This window comes from Triturus cristatus, chromosome 8, assembly GCF_964204655.1.
Source record: "Triturus cristatus chromosome 8, aTriCri1.1, whole genome shotgun sequence".
Taxonomy (NCBI): domain Eukaryota; kingdom Metazoa; phylum Chordata; class Amphibia; order Caudata; family Salamandridae; genus Triturus; species Triturus cristatus.
In genome coordinates, this window is record NC_140591.1 from 1,287,078,479 (window position 1) to 1,287,097,263 (window position 18,785).

The 18,785-nt window shown below is 40.3% G+C and overlaps 1 protein-coding gene across 3 annotated transcripts in view; it reads right to left on the minus strand.

The window, feature by feature from the left end:
• Window positions 1-18,785, minus strand: part of CADM2 (cell adhesion molecule 2) — a 1,670,972-nt gene that overhangs the window by 431,672 nt on the left and 1,220,515 nt on the right. For all 3 annotated transcript variants that reach the window (XM_085623020.1, XM_085623021.1, XM_085623019.1), the window contains one exon: window positions 6,638-6,790. In XM_085623020.1, coding sequence (XP_085479146.1) covers window positions 6,638-6,790 — 153 coding nt within the window. The remainder of the gene's footprint in view (window positions 1-6,637; window positions 6,791-18,785) is intronic.

An 18,785-nucleotide genomic window follows, 5' to 3' on the forward strand; every position in this document is an offset into this window, starting at 1 on the left:
AGGGGCCTCTTTAAGATAAACTGACGGATCGCAGTGAGCTCCAAAATTGCTAATGCTGTGCTCCATCAGTTTAAAAATGCAGGGATGCATCGTAGTTACAAGAATACGGCACACCCCTGCATTTTCCCCAGCGCTGGCGCTAAATCTAGGTGCCTGGCGCTAACGCAGGCACCCTTGCAAGGGTGACTGCATTGCAGAGAATGATAGATCATGAGCAGGAAAGTGTCCCTTCCTGCATAGAAACAATCCATACTGACAATTTGTAATTTCTATGTGTGCTGTTATGTGCAGCACACATAGAAGTTGCAACTCGTCATTATTTAATGATTGTTTATGTGCAGGAAGGGACACCTTCCTGCACATGAACAACCACTGGTGGCGATTTGCTCTTTCTATGTGTGCTGCATAATGCAGTACACATAGAAACAGCAAAAGCGAGGAGAAATTAATCATTTCTCCTCGCTTCGCCGGATTAAGACCAGGTTTTCCCTGGTGTTATTTTTTATGCTGACCCATATTTACGCTGCAGTTGCAAATAGGGGGTAGTGTCAAAAGCAATGGGTGTTGCAGCGGAACACCCACTGCAACACCTATTGCCTGCCCCTTTCACGCTAAGTTCTGCGTGAAAAGGGGCCTTATTTACAAGGGGGTATTAAGCCACATTTCGCCCCAGAACACCATAAAAAGTGACATTGTGGTGGCGATAAGTCCTTGTAAATAGGTCCCATAGTATTTGCACCTGATTTGACATAAGTGGCAGTACCACACAAAGTATATACTGGAAGTGCTAATTTAAGACTGATCTCTGTCACACGTTCAGGCTGATAAGTGTCTTAAACAGTTAATGAGCTCATGCCATTTTATCAACTGACACAGTGGTAAATGGTTGATTGCCATGAGATCTTTAAAGACATGAGATGCTTTTGCTTTGAAATGTAGCAACATATTTTGACATATTTAAAGTAAACAAAAAAAAGAAATTCCAATATCATACAACATGCAACATAACATTGCAATTAAAACATAATATGGTACAATACAGTGGAACAGTGAAAACAGAATACAGTACAAAATAATCAGTACACCAAGACATCATTACAATAATGCAGCGGAAAAATACAACAGAATAACAAACAACAGTGTACATCACCACCAAAATAAAATGCCACACATAAATATGCACAAATATTCCTGTCATATGATCTCCAATAGAATACTATTTTCATGAAATGGTGATAAAATGTGTTTGCACAAAGCATTGATTTAATAACCACCAAAGACATATAAAATACCTCATCTAGTAATGCCTAGAGACATTTGCACAACTCCAAGTTTTGCATGTCAGGTATGGGGAACATATACAGTTTTAACGTGTCCAAAAATCAAAACCGCAGAGCTCAGAAAATGAAATCACCACAGGGAAGAACTACAACGTGCATAATGGTTTGATCTCAATGAGATTTTGATCCCTGATAATTCAAAACAACTTGGAAAGCGTGTCTCAGACATCAGGTTATGCTACATTAATTGTAAGCACCATGCTTGGACAGTGGCATTACTGTTTGCATTGCTCTTCCAAATACCCATATCACTGATATCTGTATTGTTAAAATTCACTTGAATACTTAAAAATGTACTTTTCCAAAGATTTGCAATAAAAGACTTAACATTTGTCAAGGGCCATGGAATGAGATAAAACATGAACTTAAAGGTGCTGCAGAACATGTGAATTAGGAAATTAACGTTTCCATTTCTGGGTGTAAAACAAATTCATAGGATGCGTCTCATTTGTTTCACGGATTACCACATACTAAGATGCAGAAGATGACAGGTTTCCTTGTAATGGCAAGTGTCTGAACTTATTTTGCACAGTTGTGACAAAGGGAGTAAGAGAAATATATACCCTGTGCAAAAACCAATTCGCTGGATGAAAGCAATAAAACTTTATTGATACTGTTCTAGCAATTACATGGTCCTGGATTTCTTTTTCTGAAACATTACCAGTTCTTGTCAACGAATAAGCATGACAAATGTTCTCTGGTTATTTTTTTTTACCATATACTATTTTATTAACTATGACAATTTCAACTACCAACATACTGGCCATGTCTGAACTGGGGTGGCAGAGTGGGCTAAAGAACGGTGATGGATTAAACCCAGATCAGTTGACTGGGGGTGAGTGCTTGCAATGTTCAACACTCCGTCCATCATTTCCTTTGGTTTTTGCCTTGAAAATAGTGAGGCAGGATAAATATAGGTATAGGAAACCTTCATGAGCAAATATACTTTTTTTAGTTTTTTTAAAGTTCATCAAAGCAGCATTCTGAAATTGGATAGTGTAATTTTACAAATGCATATTGGCCTTTATGAGAGAGTATTATAAACCAGTATGGTGGATTTTCCACTATTGTAAGTTTTAGAAGTGGGGGGTGAAAACTTTAGCCGCTCTCGAGGGACACCCGAGAGATGATTGATGCATATGAGACTCACAAAGTTAGAATTTTTGAATATATATAAATGTTAGCAAATGATGTCTCCTTCTGATTTACACACCTAAAGCTATTACAAAAAACGTTGGAATAAGTGGGTAAATTGGGTGTGAAAAATCCCCAACCACCCTCATATTTATAAAGGGAGTATTTTAAGAAGTTTCATCAGAGGGAAAATCGTTTGAGATTTTTCACTGGCAGAAATGGCAGAAAATCCACCAGTTTAGGCTTTAGGCACATAATTGATTTACTCAGGTGTGTATGGTTTGGAACTTCCACGATTAACATGAATGTTCCCAATCTTCTCAACTGATGAAAGTAATCCAATGAGGAATATCTTAATGACTCTTAAAATGTATTTGAGACTTAAATACTACATTTGCTAGCAACCTTTTGGACCTGAGGTAGAAAACTATCTGCATACCTGCTAAAGACTAAGGAATATGAGAACATTGAAATTCTGCAAGTATGTTTGCATTTCACAATCACAATTTAGGATTAGGGTTGGATTTGTCGACTTTCCAGGGAGTACAACCTGTGAGAGTAGATGAACATCCACAAACCTTCAAGCTTGTAAAAAGACACTTAACTTGCAAAACTAGTTTACCACATTCAAAATGCTTGCAAAGGAATTCCTACCAAGTGCAGGAGTAATTGAGTGAATTAATCAAACAATCAATCAATTGGCACATGTATAGCGTGGCTTATCGCCTGTGAGGTTATTCAGGTGCTGGGCGAAAAGCCAGGTCTTGAGTTTCTTTACAAAGTCTGTCGGCGAGTGTGATGTTCGGAGGTGAAAAGCATTCCAGGATGTGGACTCGAGGTTGGAAAAAGAGCACCCCCCAGGTGGTATCGGTAGATGTGCGCAGTCATTAAGGTTTCTGGATGGCTGGTGGAAGTTCAGGCTGTGGTTAAAGTATGCTGGTCCTTAGTCGTGGAGGGCTTTGTAGGTGTGGGTCCGTCTCTTCTGGATGGGGAGCCAGTGGAGGTCTCTCAGGTGCTGGGTGATGTGGGTCCTTTTGGGCAGGTTGAGGATCAGTCTGGCTACTGTGTTCTGTATCAACCAGAGTCTTCTCATGAGTATGCTGGTAGTGCCTGCATAGAGTGCGTTGCCGCAGTCGAGGCTACTGGTGATGAGGGCCTGCATCACTGTTTTTCTAGTGCTGATGGTGAGCCACTTGAAGATTCTGCAGAGCAGGCAGAGGGTGTGGAAGCAGGCTGAGGAGTCTGTGTTGACGTGTCACTTCATAGAGAGGTCACTGTCTAGGATGATGCAAAGGTTCCGGGTTTGCTCTTTTGGTGTAGGGGTGGGTCTGAGTTCTGATTGGCATAAGGTGCCGTTCCACAGGCTAGGTGAGGCTGCTGAAAATCAGCACTGTGGTTTTGACTGTGTTGAGCTTCAGGCAATTGTCCTTCATCGAGTTGGAGACGTTTTTCATGCAGTTGTGGAAGTTACACTTTGTTGTGGTGGGGTCAGCTGAGATCAAGAGAGACGTCGGCATAGGAAATTATGTTGATGTTGTGGGTTCTAGCGGTGTCTGCTGGCAGCGTCATGTAGAAATTGAAGACAGTAGGGTTAAGGATGAATCTTGAAAGATGCTGCAGATGGTGCTGTTGGGTTGTGAGGTGAATGGGGGGACGGATTCTCTGAGTGCACTCCCTATGGAAGGATGCCATCCATCTCAGGGTGTTGTCTTTGATTCCGATCTGGTGCAGTTGTGGTGAGAGACGATGAAGGCTGCTGGAAGGTAGAGAAGGATCAGGGCGGCAGATTCTCCTCTGTCCAGTAGGGAGTGTGTGTAGCCTGTAACTGTGTTCAATGCTGTCTCGGTGCTGTGGTTGATATGAATCCTGATTGGGAAGGGTCTAGCAAATTGTTTCTCTCCAGGTGATCTGTGAGTTGGAGGTTGATGGCTTTCTCCTGGACTTTGGCAGGAAACGGGAGCAGGAAGATGGGGTGGTATTTCTGAAGATTGCTGGGGTCTGCAGTAGGTCTCTTGAGGAGGGGTTCTGAGTTCTAGAGGCTGATGGGCAGGTAGACTCTCTGATGATGGTGAAGAGTTCCTTGGTTTGGTTTGCACTGGACTTGATGTGGCTTGCCAGGGCCTCCCTTTTTGCATCTTATGAGGATGTTGTTCTGTTGAGCCGCATCATATGGTCATTAGATAGTTGGTACAATGTTGCAAGTTTCTTGGTGTATTAAACACAATAGTTCTAAATGCTTTTGATTTGTGGGTTTGAGAGGATATGAATTTTCTTCTGAGATGGTATTGGTTAACTAAATATTTGGTATGTTCACATGATGTGTTAATGGCCTCAGCAAAGCAACCTTGTCAAGTTTGTATATAGGTCTGGAAGTCAGCCAAGGGATAAGGCGAGCATAGAAGCAAGAATTCAATAGAAAAATATCTTCTGACATATCTGTCTGATCTTAGTTAACCATGTGAAATATTTCAATGAGGCAAACCTACTTTTTAACATGTCCTTAGCAAGATATAAACATTAGAATGGTTTTCAGTGAACTGTAAATATACAGACGGATTAATAACTCTTAATTTCATACACCTTATGCATGTGCAGGAAAAGGATGAGTGGAACACAATATGAACTGGCTAAACACTCATGCTGTCCAAAAGTTCACACATAGATTTCTAGTCCCACAGTAGGCAAAAGGAATGACTGCACCTAACACCAGCCACGTGTTGAATATCCTGAAAAGGAAGATGCAGAGTTAATGTTAAGCACTCATAATCACTCTGACAGCATTTTGTTTTGTTTCATTTCAACTTCATTATCATTTGCTTGAGAGACACATTGCTAAAGCTGCTGTCATCTACAGAGTCAGCATTTCATGGGTGTTCACAGCCCTGTAGTCAGTGTGTCATTGGCTCTAAGGCAGGGAAGGAAATGCCACCCTTGGCATCTGCTTGAATTATAAAATCCAGCTATAGTCAGGATTCAGTGTGCCCCTCGGGTTTCTGGGCCCGGGGCCACTGCCCTGGATGTTCATAAATATTCGCTGTGCCTTTTCCCATAAACATTGCACTTCTATAGTTATGTCAACTTGAAGTAGGGATACATTTTCACTGAGGGCCAGATTTACGAGATTTCCACGTAGAATACAGTGCATTCCTGCCTTTACCCCTGTGCTGGCATCATTTTGGCTGCCTAGTGCCATCGCGACACCCTTGCACCATGGTACAAGGGTGCCTGGGTTATAAGGTGGATTGTTTTTGTGCAGGAAATGGCACCTTCCTACCAAAAAACAATCCACTGGAGCATTTACTCTTTCTATGTGTGGTGCAGAATGCAACACACATAGAAAGAGGAAACAAGGAGGAGAACTAAAGATATTTCTCCTTGTTATGCCTTCCTGGGGAGGCGTAGGTTTTTGGCTCATTCCCAGGCATACCATTTCTAGTAAATCTGGGAATGAGTCAATATACATGGATATTGCTTGGGAACACCCACACAACACAACACCCATTGAAAGCAGAGTAAGGCAATGCAGCTATTTGCACTATGCTGCTTTAGTTGGGATTTTAGAAGCCACTCAGGGCCACTTAAGGTGGCCTTGTGTAGCTTCATAAATCTCATTTTGAGTTGTGTCGCTCTTGCACCACGTTGCATTGTGCAAGAGGGACGCAACAGGGCATGTTAATTTGCCCCTGAGCTCTGAATGGGAAAGGTTTCCAGACATATCTGGGAACTGAGATTGAGATATTTTATATGAAGTTAACTGATCTATGATTTTGCGTCTTTGTTTTCTCAAAAGATTTGCTTGCAGTCTGTTTTATCATGTTGAGGTGCAAACTGGTCTCTCACTTTGATAAGAGTCTGTCCGCGTATAACGTTGTATCTGTAATTTGAGGATGTCCTCATGGAAAAGGGATACCTTCTCATTGAGATATATACACACATATTACACTTTGCATGCACATCCCTATCGGTTGCTTTCTTGTGGGGATTACAAAGAGGTCCAAGGTGCCACTGCACGTTATGAGAAGTAATCACAACAAAAACTCCTATGATCACAGCTTCAGCGAAATCAATGTGACTTTCCCACCATCATTAAATAGTAAACGTTTAAGTATAGATAAGATGAACGTCTACAACACAGGTATTTTTTTAATGTAATTCATACTCACCCAGCACTGTTAGAAACGCTGTGGATGTTTTGACAGGCATTGTAAATAGCGAACAGGTATACTGTCCTTCATCTGACAGGGACACGTCACTGATGCTTATACTCAGCTCATGCCAGGAAGCGCGTAGCATTTCAATCCTGTTGTCCCTCAAGGCTGAAAAAAATAATATAGATTAATCATCTAAAAATACCATCTGCAGGTTCATCGTCCTATTGTAAGGGTGAGCATGCGTTCAAGGCAAACAGTCATCAAATGTGAATTTATACCACTCTGCCCATTTTCACTGTGCACGGATCAATGAAAAAAGATGTATTTATGATACAAAAAGTCTAAATAAAACCAAGGCGTAGGTGGTAGACATGAACTGAAGGACTTTTCTTACAGCGTTCTATTGTAGACTCTATAGTATACAAAACCAGGACTCGTGGCTAAGAATTCCAATTATGTGATTAAAATAAATCCATGTTATTTTTTAGCTGAACAACACGTGATTGGAAATTAGACGGTTGGCAAGATAAAGTGCTGGCACACAATGTCCATTATGAAGACAGGACATACAATATCAGGAAATACCCCAACAAAATATTTTTATAGCATGCGCTTGTGGAATCTGCAGAAGGATGCTGCTGAATGTGGGTTCCAAATTTAATTGAAGCATTTTTCCATCCAATCACAAAAGAGTATGGATCTACCTCTATGGTGCAACACAGATTTTGAGACTGTGTTTGGCAGCTTACAAGTTATTAATCAGTCTACCTTTTAAACATGAGCTGATGGTTTGGGTGGGTTAATGAAAACTGTCATGTGAACATCTGATGGGCACACCAGTGTGTCTTCTGTGAGGCCTTCAGATTTGCTTCAGCGGCTTCGTATGACAACCCACGCCTATCTTTGTGACGTCGGATATTTGGATCTGTGTTGGGGGAATTAAAGTTTGGTTTGTATTCTTAAGACATTGATGGAGTTGGGGCAAACAGTCCTTGAATTTGATAATCATTTAAGGAAAGCTAATTGTGCCTATGTGTTTCATTGTAGTCGTATATCTATCTATCTATCTATCTATCTATCTATCTATCTATCTATCTATCTATCTATCTATCTATCTATCTATCTATCTATCTATCTATCTATCTATCTATCTATCTATCTATCTATCTATCTATCTATCTATCTATCTATCTATCTATCTATCTATCTGTCTATCTATCTATCTATCTGTCTATCTGTCTGTCTGTCTGTCTGTCTATATCTATATCTATATATATATATTCACTTAAAAAACCATAGGTTTCACACACGTTATAGTTAGGAATTAGCATCTAAAAATCATCTGTCTATCTAGTTACAGATTTATATATGTATACACATATAAATATATATAGACAGACAGACAGACAGACAGACAGACAGACAGACAGATAGACAGACAGACAGATAGATAGATAGATAGATAGATAGATAGATAGATAGATAGATAGATAGATAGATAGATAGATAGATAGATAGATAGATAGATAGATAGATAGATAGATAGATAGATAGATAGATAGATAGATAGATAGATAGAAAGATAGATGAAAACATATGAAAGCAAGCAACCATTACTAGGAGAAAAGAGCACAGAGAAAACTAAAAGTAGACGTTGTGGATTTGTTTTCTAAAATAACAGTAGACCCCTGTTTAATTTGAGAAGCAAAGAAGTGTATTTTACATCCCTTCTTCATCAAGAGAGAACCTTCATTCTGCCCATCTGATTTCTTTAAATGCTGGTACTGTTGGGATGTTTTGTTGTGTATCTCAGGACATGTGCATGGTGGTAGTGATTAATGGCCTCAATCTCAGTTATTTGTGGGCATTCCCAAACCCCAATCCACTTCTTATCCTCCCTGGCAATGGTCAATGATTCCTTCTAGCCTGTAGCTGGAGCATCTCCCATTCCAGAATGGGACATGGAAAGGTTCACCCTCATCTTTGATGGAGTGTAGGGCAAGGGCTTTCTCCTTGGGAAGAAATGGTTTCCCTGCAGGGACAAAAAAAATGATTGTGCTTTTGGACAGCTGACTCCTTTGCCCGGTGCTTAATTTTCTGCTAATAACATTATGCACAAGGGAAATTGAATGAATGAATGAATATAAGTTTTGTAAAGCGCAGACTTAGCCCAAGGGATCAAGGCGCTACGGAACTGGATCGACAGAGGAGATATCAGACGATGAAGACGCTAACAATTCACATTAGACCCAGCAGGCGGACAGGTGAAAAGTCAGGTTTTCAAAGACTTCCGGAAAACCAGATGGGATTCCAAAGAGGAAATAGTGGAAGGAAGGGAATTCCACAGATTTGCCCCAATCAGGGTGAATGCCCTCCCCCCCCACCTGGCTCTTCTAGTCCTGCGAACAACAACCTGGTTCTTATTTGCAGATCTAAGAACCCTACCAGGGCAGTATCTATGAAACATTTTATTGATGTCTTCTGGCCCCTTTTTATGTACAGCCTTGTCAAAGGGAGATACATGAGATTCATAGCACTACATCTGAAAAACTGCCGTCCTAACAAGAATGTATGTAAATTGCAAAAAGTTGAAAATCTGTAACCGGGCTTAGGCATATTTTCACTGGTGCAGGTTTACCACTTTCTTTGTACATTGGCCACATTGTAACTAATGTAGACCCATTTGAACCTTTACATCTGTCCTGATTTACAATAAAATAAAGAAAGCCATGTATTCAGTACATACTATTCCTACTATAAATATTAACAATTATTAGTATTTATAGAACTTCTTACCAAATTTATGTTGTTTATTACTTGTATATGCACACGATGATATCAGATGAAGTACACTTTCTAGACATTTGTCTCCTCTGCTCAAATAAGGCCGTTGAGTAACTGTGGATTGCTCATTGATTCACATTTGTGGCATATGGCATCCAATAGTCTGCATTAACCTGAAACTAAATCCATGAACTTGATTTCATAAATGCAATGTATTTAGAAGAGTGCATCCAACTTTACGTCCTGTCAATCACACCATTTCCATTTTAGCTGTAGATGGCACATTAGGAGCTAGGCTGACAGCTTTGTGTCCTTTGGCACTTTGGTGTCAACCGCTACAGAGAAAGAGGGTATTATGCCATCACTCATGTCTGACAAGTTTCTTTTAGTCTCCTAGTTGCTTCAAGCCACTTATAGCATCACGTTTTCATTTTGAGAGTGAGACAGGCACAGTCCATAAATGGAAAAAATGCTGTTGATATGAGCAGATATGACAGCATACAAACTCATTTTCCAGATTGTTTTTTAATTTGTAATCTGAATTATTATTTTCTAAATCGACAGCTTCACTCTAGAGGACCTATGGTTGATAATTTCACATACATGCTGATTCCGGAATCCTGTAAGCATCCTTCCCAAGAGCTCACGTGTACTTCTGCACACACACCAACATGTACTAGTGGGGAGAGGCACTTAATCTACTTGTTCAAAAATATATCTGTAAAATGTAATATCCCCTCACTCATTTCATTGCCATTTAATATGTCACTGTTAATAACTGTCATGGCTCGAAACAAACACATTAAAACAGTGATTCCCGAGAACTAGGCCACCATACATTGTAGGGCACAGAAATGATCTCCAATATCATGAATTACCTTTTTACTACCATAGTGACATATTATCAGATTTATATTCACAATGCACAATTATTTACAGCAAGTACTAAATATTAATTGTATTTATAAACTGGCTTCTATACGGTGGACTGGAACCAGAGGGTCGTTAGGCAACAAATTACAGGTGACATGACTGAGAGTACACCTTTTACTGGAGAAAACATGAATGCTGAATGAGAGAGGATAAATAATGAACAATATAAACAGACTGAGTTCACAAATGTTATATAGATACATGATTAGAAAATAGGGGTGCATCTTATCACGGCATGAAAACATTGTAAGAGAATGGATTATACTTCAACGAAAATGTGTAAAAAAAATATACAGTGGTATAGTAGACACAATAAATAAAACAAGTACAATAATGTGGGTATGCATCAGTCTTAATTACAGACTTTAAAAAAATCAAAAGCAATTCATATTGACACACGACCTTCACGGTGTGAGGTGACCTTGGAACAAGATGCTGGTTTCAAAGGTTGGTTCAGATGCACAAAGCATACATTATCATTCCAAAGGTGATGCTCTGAGGGTGCAACTGTACCTCTTTCAAGAGTTTGTAATAACGGGAGCCATGAATAAAATATGTTTCAAGGGCGGAAATATGACACTATTTCTGGCCTGTGCCTTATTAGATGTTCAATGTCAAGCGTGTTTTTGGAACTGTTCATAAAATGCTGTTGGTTACCAAGAGCCAAAGTGCATTCAACAATCGATCTGTTCCGAAAGCCAGCAGCAGCATTGACTGTCTTGAAAACTAAACTCAAATGTTCGCACTATAACGTAACAAAGTAAATGTAACTCAATGCATAACATTCACCTAACGTGGGAAAGCAGTACTATAAGGAGCAGATTAATATAACATTGGTTCTTCATACGTACAGGAGAGCGAGGTTTTCGGCATACCTATACATAGCTACATAATAAGCACTATTCCCATTCGTTGTGCCTCATTTACAAGGGCATTGCGCCGCTGATGTGTCACTTGTGTTTGATGCACTGGTGGCGCAGTGTGCCTGCCCATACTTGAAAATATGAGCCCCTTTCACGCATTACTCTGCATAAAAGGGCATTCCACGGGTGTTGCTGTGGGTGTTCCCACACAACAGCCATAAAACCTGACACATTCACAGATTAACAAAGTTTTGTAAATTGGGAATGCATCAGAATCCGGTGGTGCAATCCGGAGAAGTACTTTTCTTTATTTTTACCTCATTCTATGCATGCTGCGAAGAAAATGTCATCAATGATTGTTTTTGTGCAGGAAGGTGTCCTTTCCTGCACCAAAGCAATCATTCCCGCAATACAGGCACCTTTGCAACATGACACAAAGGTGCCTGCACAGGCGCATGGCAGCCAATTGTGCCCTAGCGCAGAAAAGCATCCAGATGCATCCTTTTGTTGTTAATACAACGCATCCCTGTGCTTTTAAAATAACACCGCTGTGTGCTGCAAAATGGCTTGCGGCGCCAAACTGCATACTTTTTTCCCTATGTGCGGTGCTTAAAATGGAAAAATAGTAATGCAGGTACCTTAAACCTAAGTACCTGCTTGTTTCTGAGAAGTGTAGGTACTCTCTAATCAAACGTATTGCACTTCTGCTGAGAAGTGCAGGTACTCACTCTAAAAATAAAAAGTGGCGTTACTCAGTACCTGATAGTACCAGCCCATTTAAAAAATTGCCTATGTGGCATTCAGAAACTCTGGCATGGATCCAAAATATTTGAAAATATGATGACCCCCACCTATTCCATATTCCCTCAAAGTGTCCAATTGGTCAGCTGTGAGGTGTGTGTTGTAGTTCAATAATCCAGTCATCAAACATAGATGTTGTTCCAAGTTGTAGATGTTTTATTAAGAGCATAGGAATAGCGTTGGTATCCCCTCAGCAGCCAGCATACATCTGCCAGGTAAGGAACACCACAATGATGCTCCCCATAGCAACGTTAGAACACACAATAGAATCCCCCCATTTAAAGTGCCATACATAAATTGTAGCATGTAGTAATAACCAAACATAACATATCCTCTTCCCTTAACCTATTTATATTTATAACAATAAAGTGCATTAGCACTTCAACAAAACAAACTCGTGTCTATTTATTTCCACATACATAATCCAAAACTCATGCCTATTTATCCCCACATAAATAATCTTGTAAGTACCTAGGTGGACACCTGGATCTCTGTAAAGCAGCTCTATTATTGATATTATCACCATGATCTCCTGTGACCACGGAAGATTTTCTATTACACATCTCACCATCACTGATAAGAAGATATGGATTAAGATCACTATCTTGTCTACACTCCACCTCTCTGTCCAAACCTGAATTTTTTTTGTATAAAGCAACCCTTCTCAAATTCCAATTCTCCCCATTGTATAATGTGACATGCCTACTATGCACATTTCTCACCTTATACGGGCCGCAAAATTTTGTAAAACCAGCCCCTATGCGTCCTGGTTTAACTTTAACCCAATCATTGGGTTTAATAGATGTTCCAAGTGGAAATGACTTATCATCCTTTATTTTATCATAATCCAAATTGGCCAAACCCATACACTCCTTCATCCATGCTGGGATTAATTTGGTACTAGCAGTACGTCCTCTCATAACAACAAACGGAACTTTCCCAGACATAGTGTTTGCTGTTGTACGATACGCCCACACCAAATCATTAACCATAGCCTTCACATCCCTCCTATTTACTATAGCCATTTGGATGACCCCCTTCACCATGCGATTGGCCCTTTCCACCACACCATTCCCCTGTGGGTTATAGAAAGATGTTCTTGTGTGCACAATCCTACACGATTTCAAATAAGATGTCATTTCTGCAGAAGTTAGCTGTGTGCCATTGTCAGTGATTAACTTTACCGGGTATCCTTCCTCCCTAAAAATATTAGCCAATACCTTCATAGTACTACTTGTGGTAATTTCTTTTACAAATTCTACACTCAACCACTTTGACATCACATCAATTACAACCACTCCAAACCTCAATTCTAGCCCTAACCCAACCAATTGGCCAATAAAGTCTAAGCATATAGTATGCCAAGGTAGATCAGGAACCACAATTTTGCCAAAATCACATTGGTTACCTACTCTCAACCTTTTCTCACTTTCCATACACTCACCACACCTCTCAACCCAATCAGACACTTGTTGGTCCATTGCAGGCCACCAAAAGTGCTCCCTTAACCTTTTCTTTGTGAGTGTCTGACCCATATGACCCTCATGAGCCAACTTAAACAAAGCAAACCTCAATTCTTGTGGAGGAATAAATTTATCATCTTTCATGATAATGTTCCCCTCCTTATCAAATATGGACAATTCCTCCAAAACCTTCAATAAAGGTCTCACACCCATCGGAAGGGTACTCTCCCTTCTGCTCCCTTTGACAATTAGCTCCTTAACCGCCTGAAGTACCTCATCCTTTAACATACTTGCATTCCATCGGTCCTTATCAATCGCTCTGCCACACATTTCTTCTAACTCATCCACTGCTGCAACCGCACCTTCGCATTGAAATGCCTCCACCTTTGCTTTGTCTATCTCATCCCACGGTAGTGGAAGTCTAGATAACCCATCAGCTTAACTATTTCTCCAACCCGCAATATATTCAACCTTGTACACATACTCTTGTAAACGTGCAGCCATTCTGGCCAACCTTGCTGACCCTTTCCCTGCCCCACCAGGGGACAAGATCTTCACTAAAGGTTTGTGATCAGTCTGTAAGGTAAAATGAAAACCCCACAAATACGTGCGAAAATATTCTGCTCCCCATGCTGCCGCCAGAGCTTCTCTTTCAATTACAGAGTAATTCCTTTCAGAGTCAGTAAGCGTCCTTGAAGCAAATGCTACAGTCTTGGGACCAGACGTATGGACTTGTGCCAACACAGCACCTATACCTACTGCACTAGCATCTACAGTAAGGATCGACCTCAACCTGGTGTCAAATGGGGTCAAAATTCCTGCCTCGCAAATTTCCTTCTTGATCTTCTCAAAAGTCTCTTGTTGTTCCAAGTCCCACACAAATTTTACCCCCTTCCTAAGAAGTATTTTAATTCTTTCTGTTTTTTCCGCAAAATTGTGCACGAATTTTGCATAGTACTCTATGAGCCCTAAAAATGATCTAAGTTTATCTTTGTCTGTGGGTGATGGAGCCTTTCTTATCGCCCCCAATAAGTCTCGTTTTGGTTTCACCCCTTCACTGGATAAAGTATACCCTAGATACTCTACCTCTTCTACCACAAATTTACATTTCTCTTTTTTAAGTGTCAAACCAGCATTATCCATTTTTGATAACACTTCTTTTAAAACCAGATCATGACGTTCCTTTGTATCCCCAAATACCAAAACATCATCTTGGAAATAAACAACGTTCCTTATATCTTTCAAAACCGCCCCCATCATGCGTTGGAACACCCCGGCCGCAGACGCCAAACCGAAAGGCATTCTTGCAAATTGAAATATGCCCTCCGTAGTAATGAATGCTGTAAGTGGCTTTGACTCTGTACGCAATTTAATCTGATGATACGCACTGCGTAGGTCAAGTTTTGAAAAATATTTTCCCCCTTTTAACATTAGAATGAGTTCATTTATGTTTGGAAATGGATAGTTATCAACTACAATGTTTTGATTGAGTGTGCGCAAGTCCACACAGAACCTGTAACTACCATCAGGTTTGCCCGTGATTACAACAGGTGAAATCCAACTTGACGTCTCAATTTGTTCTATTATACCTTGTTCCACCATTTCACACAACATTCGCTTGACCTCCTCCCGAGCAATGATAGGAACTTTTCTGACTTTGTGTTGCATTGGTATTGCATTAGGTTTAAGTATAATCTTATGAACATAACCCTTGAGTTCGCCTATATCATCTGAAAACACATTACTCATTCCCTCTATGATTGTGTCTGTTGTAATTTCATCAACCACCATCACCTGGTTTACAGCCCTTGGGTTAATAATTATGTGTAGATCGTATTGGTGTACCCATCCCAATATTGGTGGTCCACTGTGTGCTACATACACCTTTCCTTTTATGCATCTATCCTGAAAATTGATGTCCACAAACATATATCCTATGATATCTATTTTCTCCCCTTGATATCCTCCTGGATTAATATCCTTAGGAAGTAACTCTTGGTTCGGCCAATGCTGTTCAAACAAAATACGAGGAATGATTGTCCAAAATGATCCCGAATCAACCATTAATTCCACCTCTTTCCCATATATAACAAACGTGGCCTTGGGTCTTACCCTCCTTCCAACTGGATCTGCTATATTCTCATCATCTACACACAAAATTTTATTGACACCTTCCACCTCACATAATGCTGTTATATTTCCCACCTCGCTTTGTACTACCGATATTTTGGGTTTGTATGTTTTACACATCTTGTAAAAATGACCTTTTCGACCACATTTTTTGCACTCCTTGTCAATGGCATAACACCTCTTATAGTCACTTGTGTGGTATGTACTACCACACCTGGTACACATCTTCTCATGTGTCTTATTATTATCCACATTAGTGCCAGTGTTATTGCTATACCTCTTCCCAGATACTCCCTTCTTTTCATTGCTTTCACTATTTTTGCTAGTACTCAGCGCTGCTACATCATCTTTACTTATGCACGTTACAGCTGTGGTACTCTCTTTTTTCTTCTCTAATTCTTTCACACATGATTCCGATTGCTCCACCACCTTAGCAATATCAATAGCATTCGTGAATGTAGGGTTCTTTGCAGCCCATAATCTTTCCTGCATTTTTTTGTTACAGCATTGTACGATAAATTGATCTCTAATCATCTCTTCTCTCATATTTCCAAACTGACAATCTAGAGATAATTCAGGCAAACGTGTTACAAATTGATCAATGGTTTCATCCTGTCTCTGTGGTTGTGTGTAGAATTTATGCCTACACATCACTATGTTTCTTTCTTTGGCATATTGTTTCCTTAACCTCTCTTTTGCCTCTAAATAAACATTTGCTATAGCCCTTCCTTCCACGTCCACACCAGCTGGTAAAAATTTAAATGCATGTTGCCCCTCCTTTCCTAGTGTACTTAGTAATAACGCTTTTTTTCTTGAGGCACTGAAGTCTTTACCATCCAAAGCCTCAATATAGTTTTCAAATATCTCTATCCATTCTTCCCACTCTATGGGAGGATCACCAGGTTGTTGGAGAAATAAAGGTGGAGCGATCACATTAATGCTTTCCATACTTCAATAGCTGCTTTCCCCCTTTTTTTTTTTTTTTAAAACAAAAAAAAAAAAAAACCCCAGATGAACTTAGAACAAGCAACAGCACTCTATCTTATTAAATAGTCTTTACAGTTAATTCTATGCGTTATAGCAACAGGCATACAGTCAATAGTCTCAAAGTGTGAAACAATTCATGTATTTCACTATAGGAATTCTACCGCTCGAAACAGTAGTCCGCCTCACTCCACCGCGTTGAATGTAGGTGTATGCTTCAATTGAAACCGCAACGATCTGTCTATTTCCTTGCGCTTGCGTTGGTTACCACGGCAACCTCATGCCTTAACCAACCAGCCGCCGTTTGCATCACCACGCATGCGTCAATCACGTCTTAACATCAAGACGCTACCGTCGATCGTCAACACGCTACCGTCGATCACGTTCACCCGCTCTCACTGTACATACGCTCGATCTTCGTAGGTTGGTCGGCTTTGTTCGTGAAGATCGTGGAGGAATCACGCGATGAAAGTTCAACAATGGCAGACGTCACGAAGTGATCGCGTGAAGTTGTTATTGTACAAAAAGGTAACAGTTGCCTTCACCGTTCAATACTGTCGCCGATTTCGCCGATTTCACAAATTTGCCATATCACCCTTCTTCTTCCTTGTTACTCTTCCTAATTCCAGTGTCAATAATGACTCTGACGATTTTTTCCACAAAGTGCAGTCTTTTCCTTCAGTTTAACGATTTTTCCACAAAGTGTTCATTCGGGTTACAGGCAATTGAACTATTATTTCATCAACAGCCACTGTTTCCTTCCTTTAAAGACAATCTTCACTGTCCTTTCGCTCCTCCTTTTTTTTTTCCTGTGTTAGGTTGATTCCTAAACACCTTTGTGGGTCCTTTTCACCAAGCTGCTACTTCCTCTCTGCTCTTGCATCTACTTCTTATACTTCCTACTTGCTGGCTCCTTCAATAATCGTCGCCATTTGTTGTAGTTCAATAATCCAGTCATCAAACATAAATGTTGTTCCAAGTTGTAGATGTTTTATTAAGAGCATAGGAATAGCGTTGGTATCCCCTCAGCAGCCAGCATACATCTGCCAGGCAAGGAACACCACAATGATGCTCCCCATAGCAACGTTAGAACACACAATAGAATCCCCCCATTTAAAATGCCATACATAAATTGTAGCATGTAGTAATAACCAAACATAACAGTGTGCCACATTATGTGTTGACATTTGCCAGCCACGTTTGAAGGGAAGATTTTTAGTGATCTTATTTACAGGTACATCAAACTTGGAGAGGTGCCAGGGGCATTCTCAGGTAATAATAACAAATTCATAACATAGGAAGAAAATAAACATAACACACGTGGGCAAGCTCTACAATAACAGCTGATGAAGATATGGCCGGGTTAATCAAGTGGGCGAGTAGAAGTTCAGTAAGTGCTTCCCCAAAACTCCCTTAACACATTTACCAGAAAATCGATACAAAGGCAATCCAAGGTGCACCAAGAACTATTCTTAATACACCATTATTAGCACAAAGGGAAGACGGTACATCAACCAACATGCTATTGGTCTTAGATAGGTACTCAATGCCATCAGCCTAGCAAGCAATGTCTGCAGCTATAAGCAGTCAGAAACAATCAACGTAGTCCACAGAAACGCCCGAGGAGCCAGTAGCAACATGGTATGTGCACAATTCAAAAACTGAGTTTGATACTGCAAAGTGAACTAACAAGCACAGCAAATGTGAATGAATATTTTTAAGTTTTATTTGAATGGCAACGCGGGGCATTGTGTACCACGCCTAGATTCAATGTGGTAGTGAAAATCGCAGTAAATGCAAAAGAACATTTGAAAGTTTTTTAAAAGGCTACATGGGAAAGACGCGAGAGGGGACCGGAGAACACCGAGATCCCTGTCAATTGAGACAGACCCCTAAGTGTTGGCTACCTGTCGAGCGAGGGCTGAATAATATTTGAATGGCAACGCGGGCATTTTGTACCACGCCTAGATCCAATGAAGTCGTAGTGAAAATCGCAGTAAATGCAAAAGAGCATTTGAAAGTTTTTTAAAAGGCTACATGGGAAAGACGCGAGAGGGGACCGGAGAACACCGATATCCCTGCCAATTGAGACAGACCCCCAAGTGTTGGCTACCTGGCGAGCGAGGGCTGAATAATATTTGAATGGCAACGCGGGGCATTGTGTACCACCCCTAGATCCAATGAAGTGGTAGTGAAAATCGC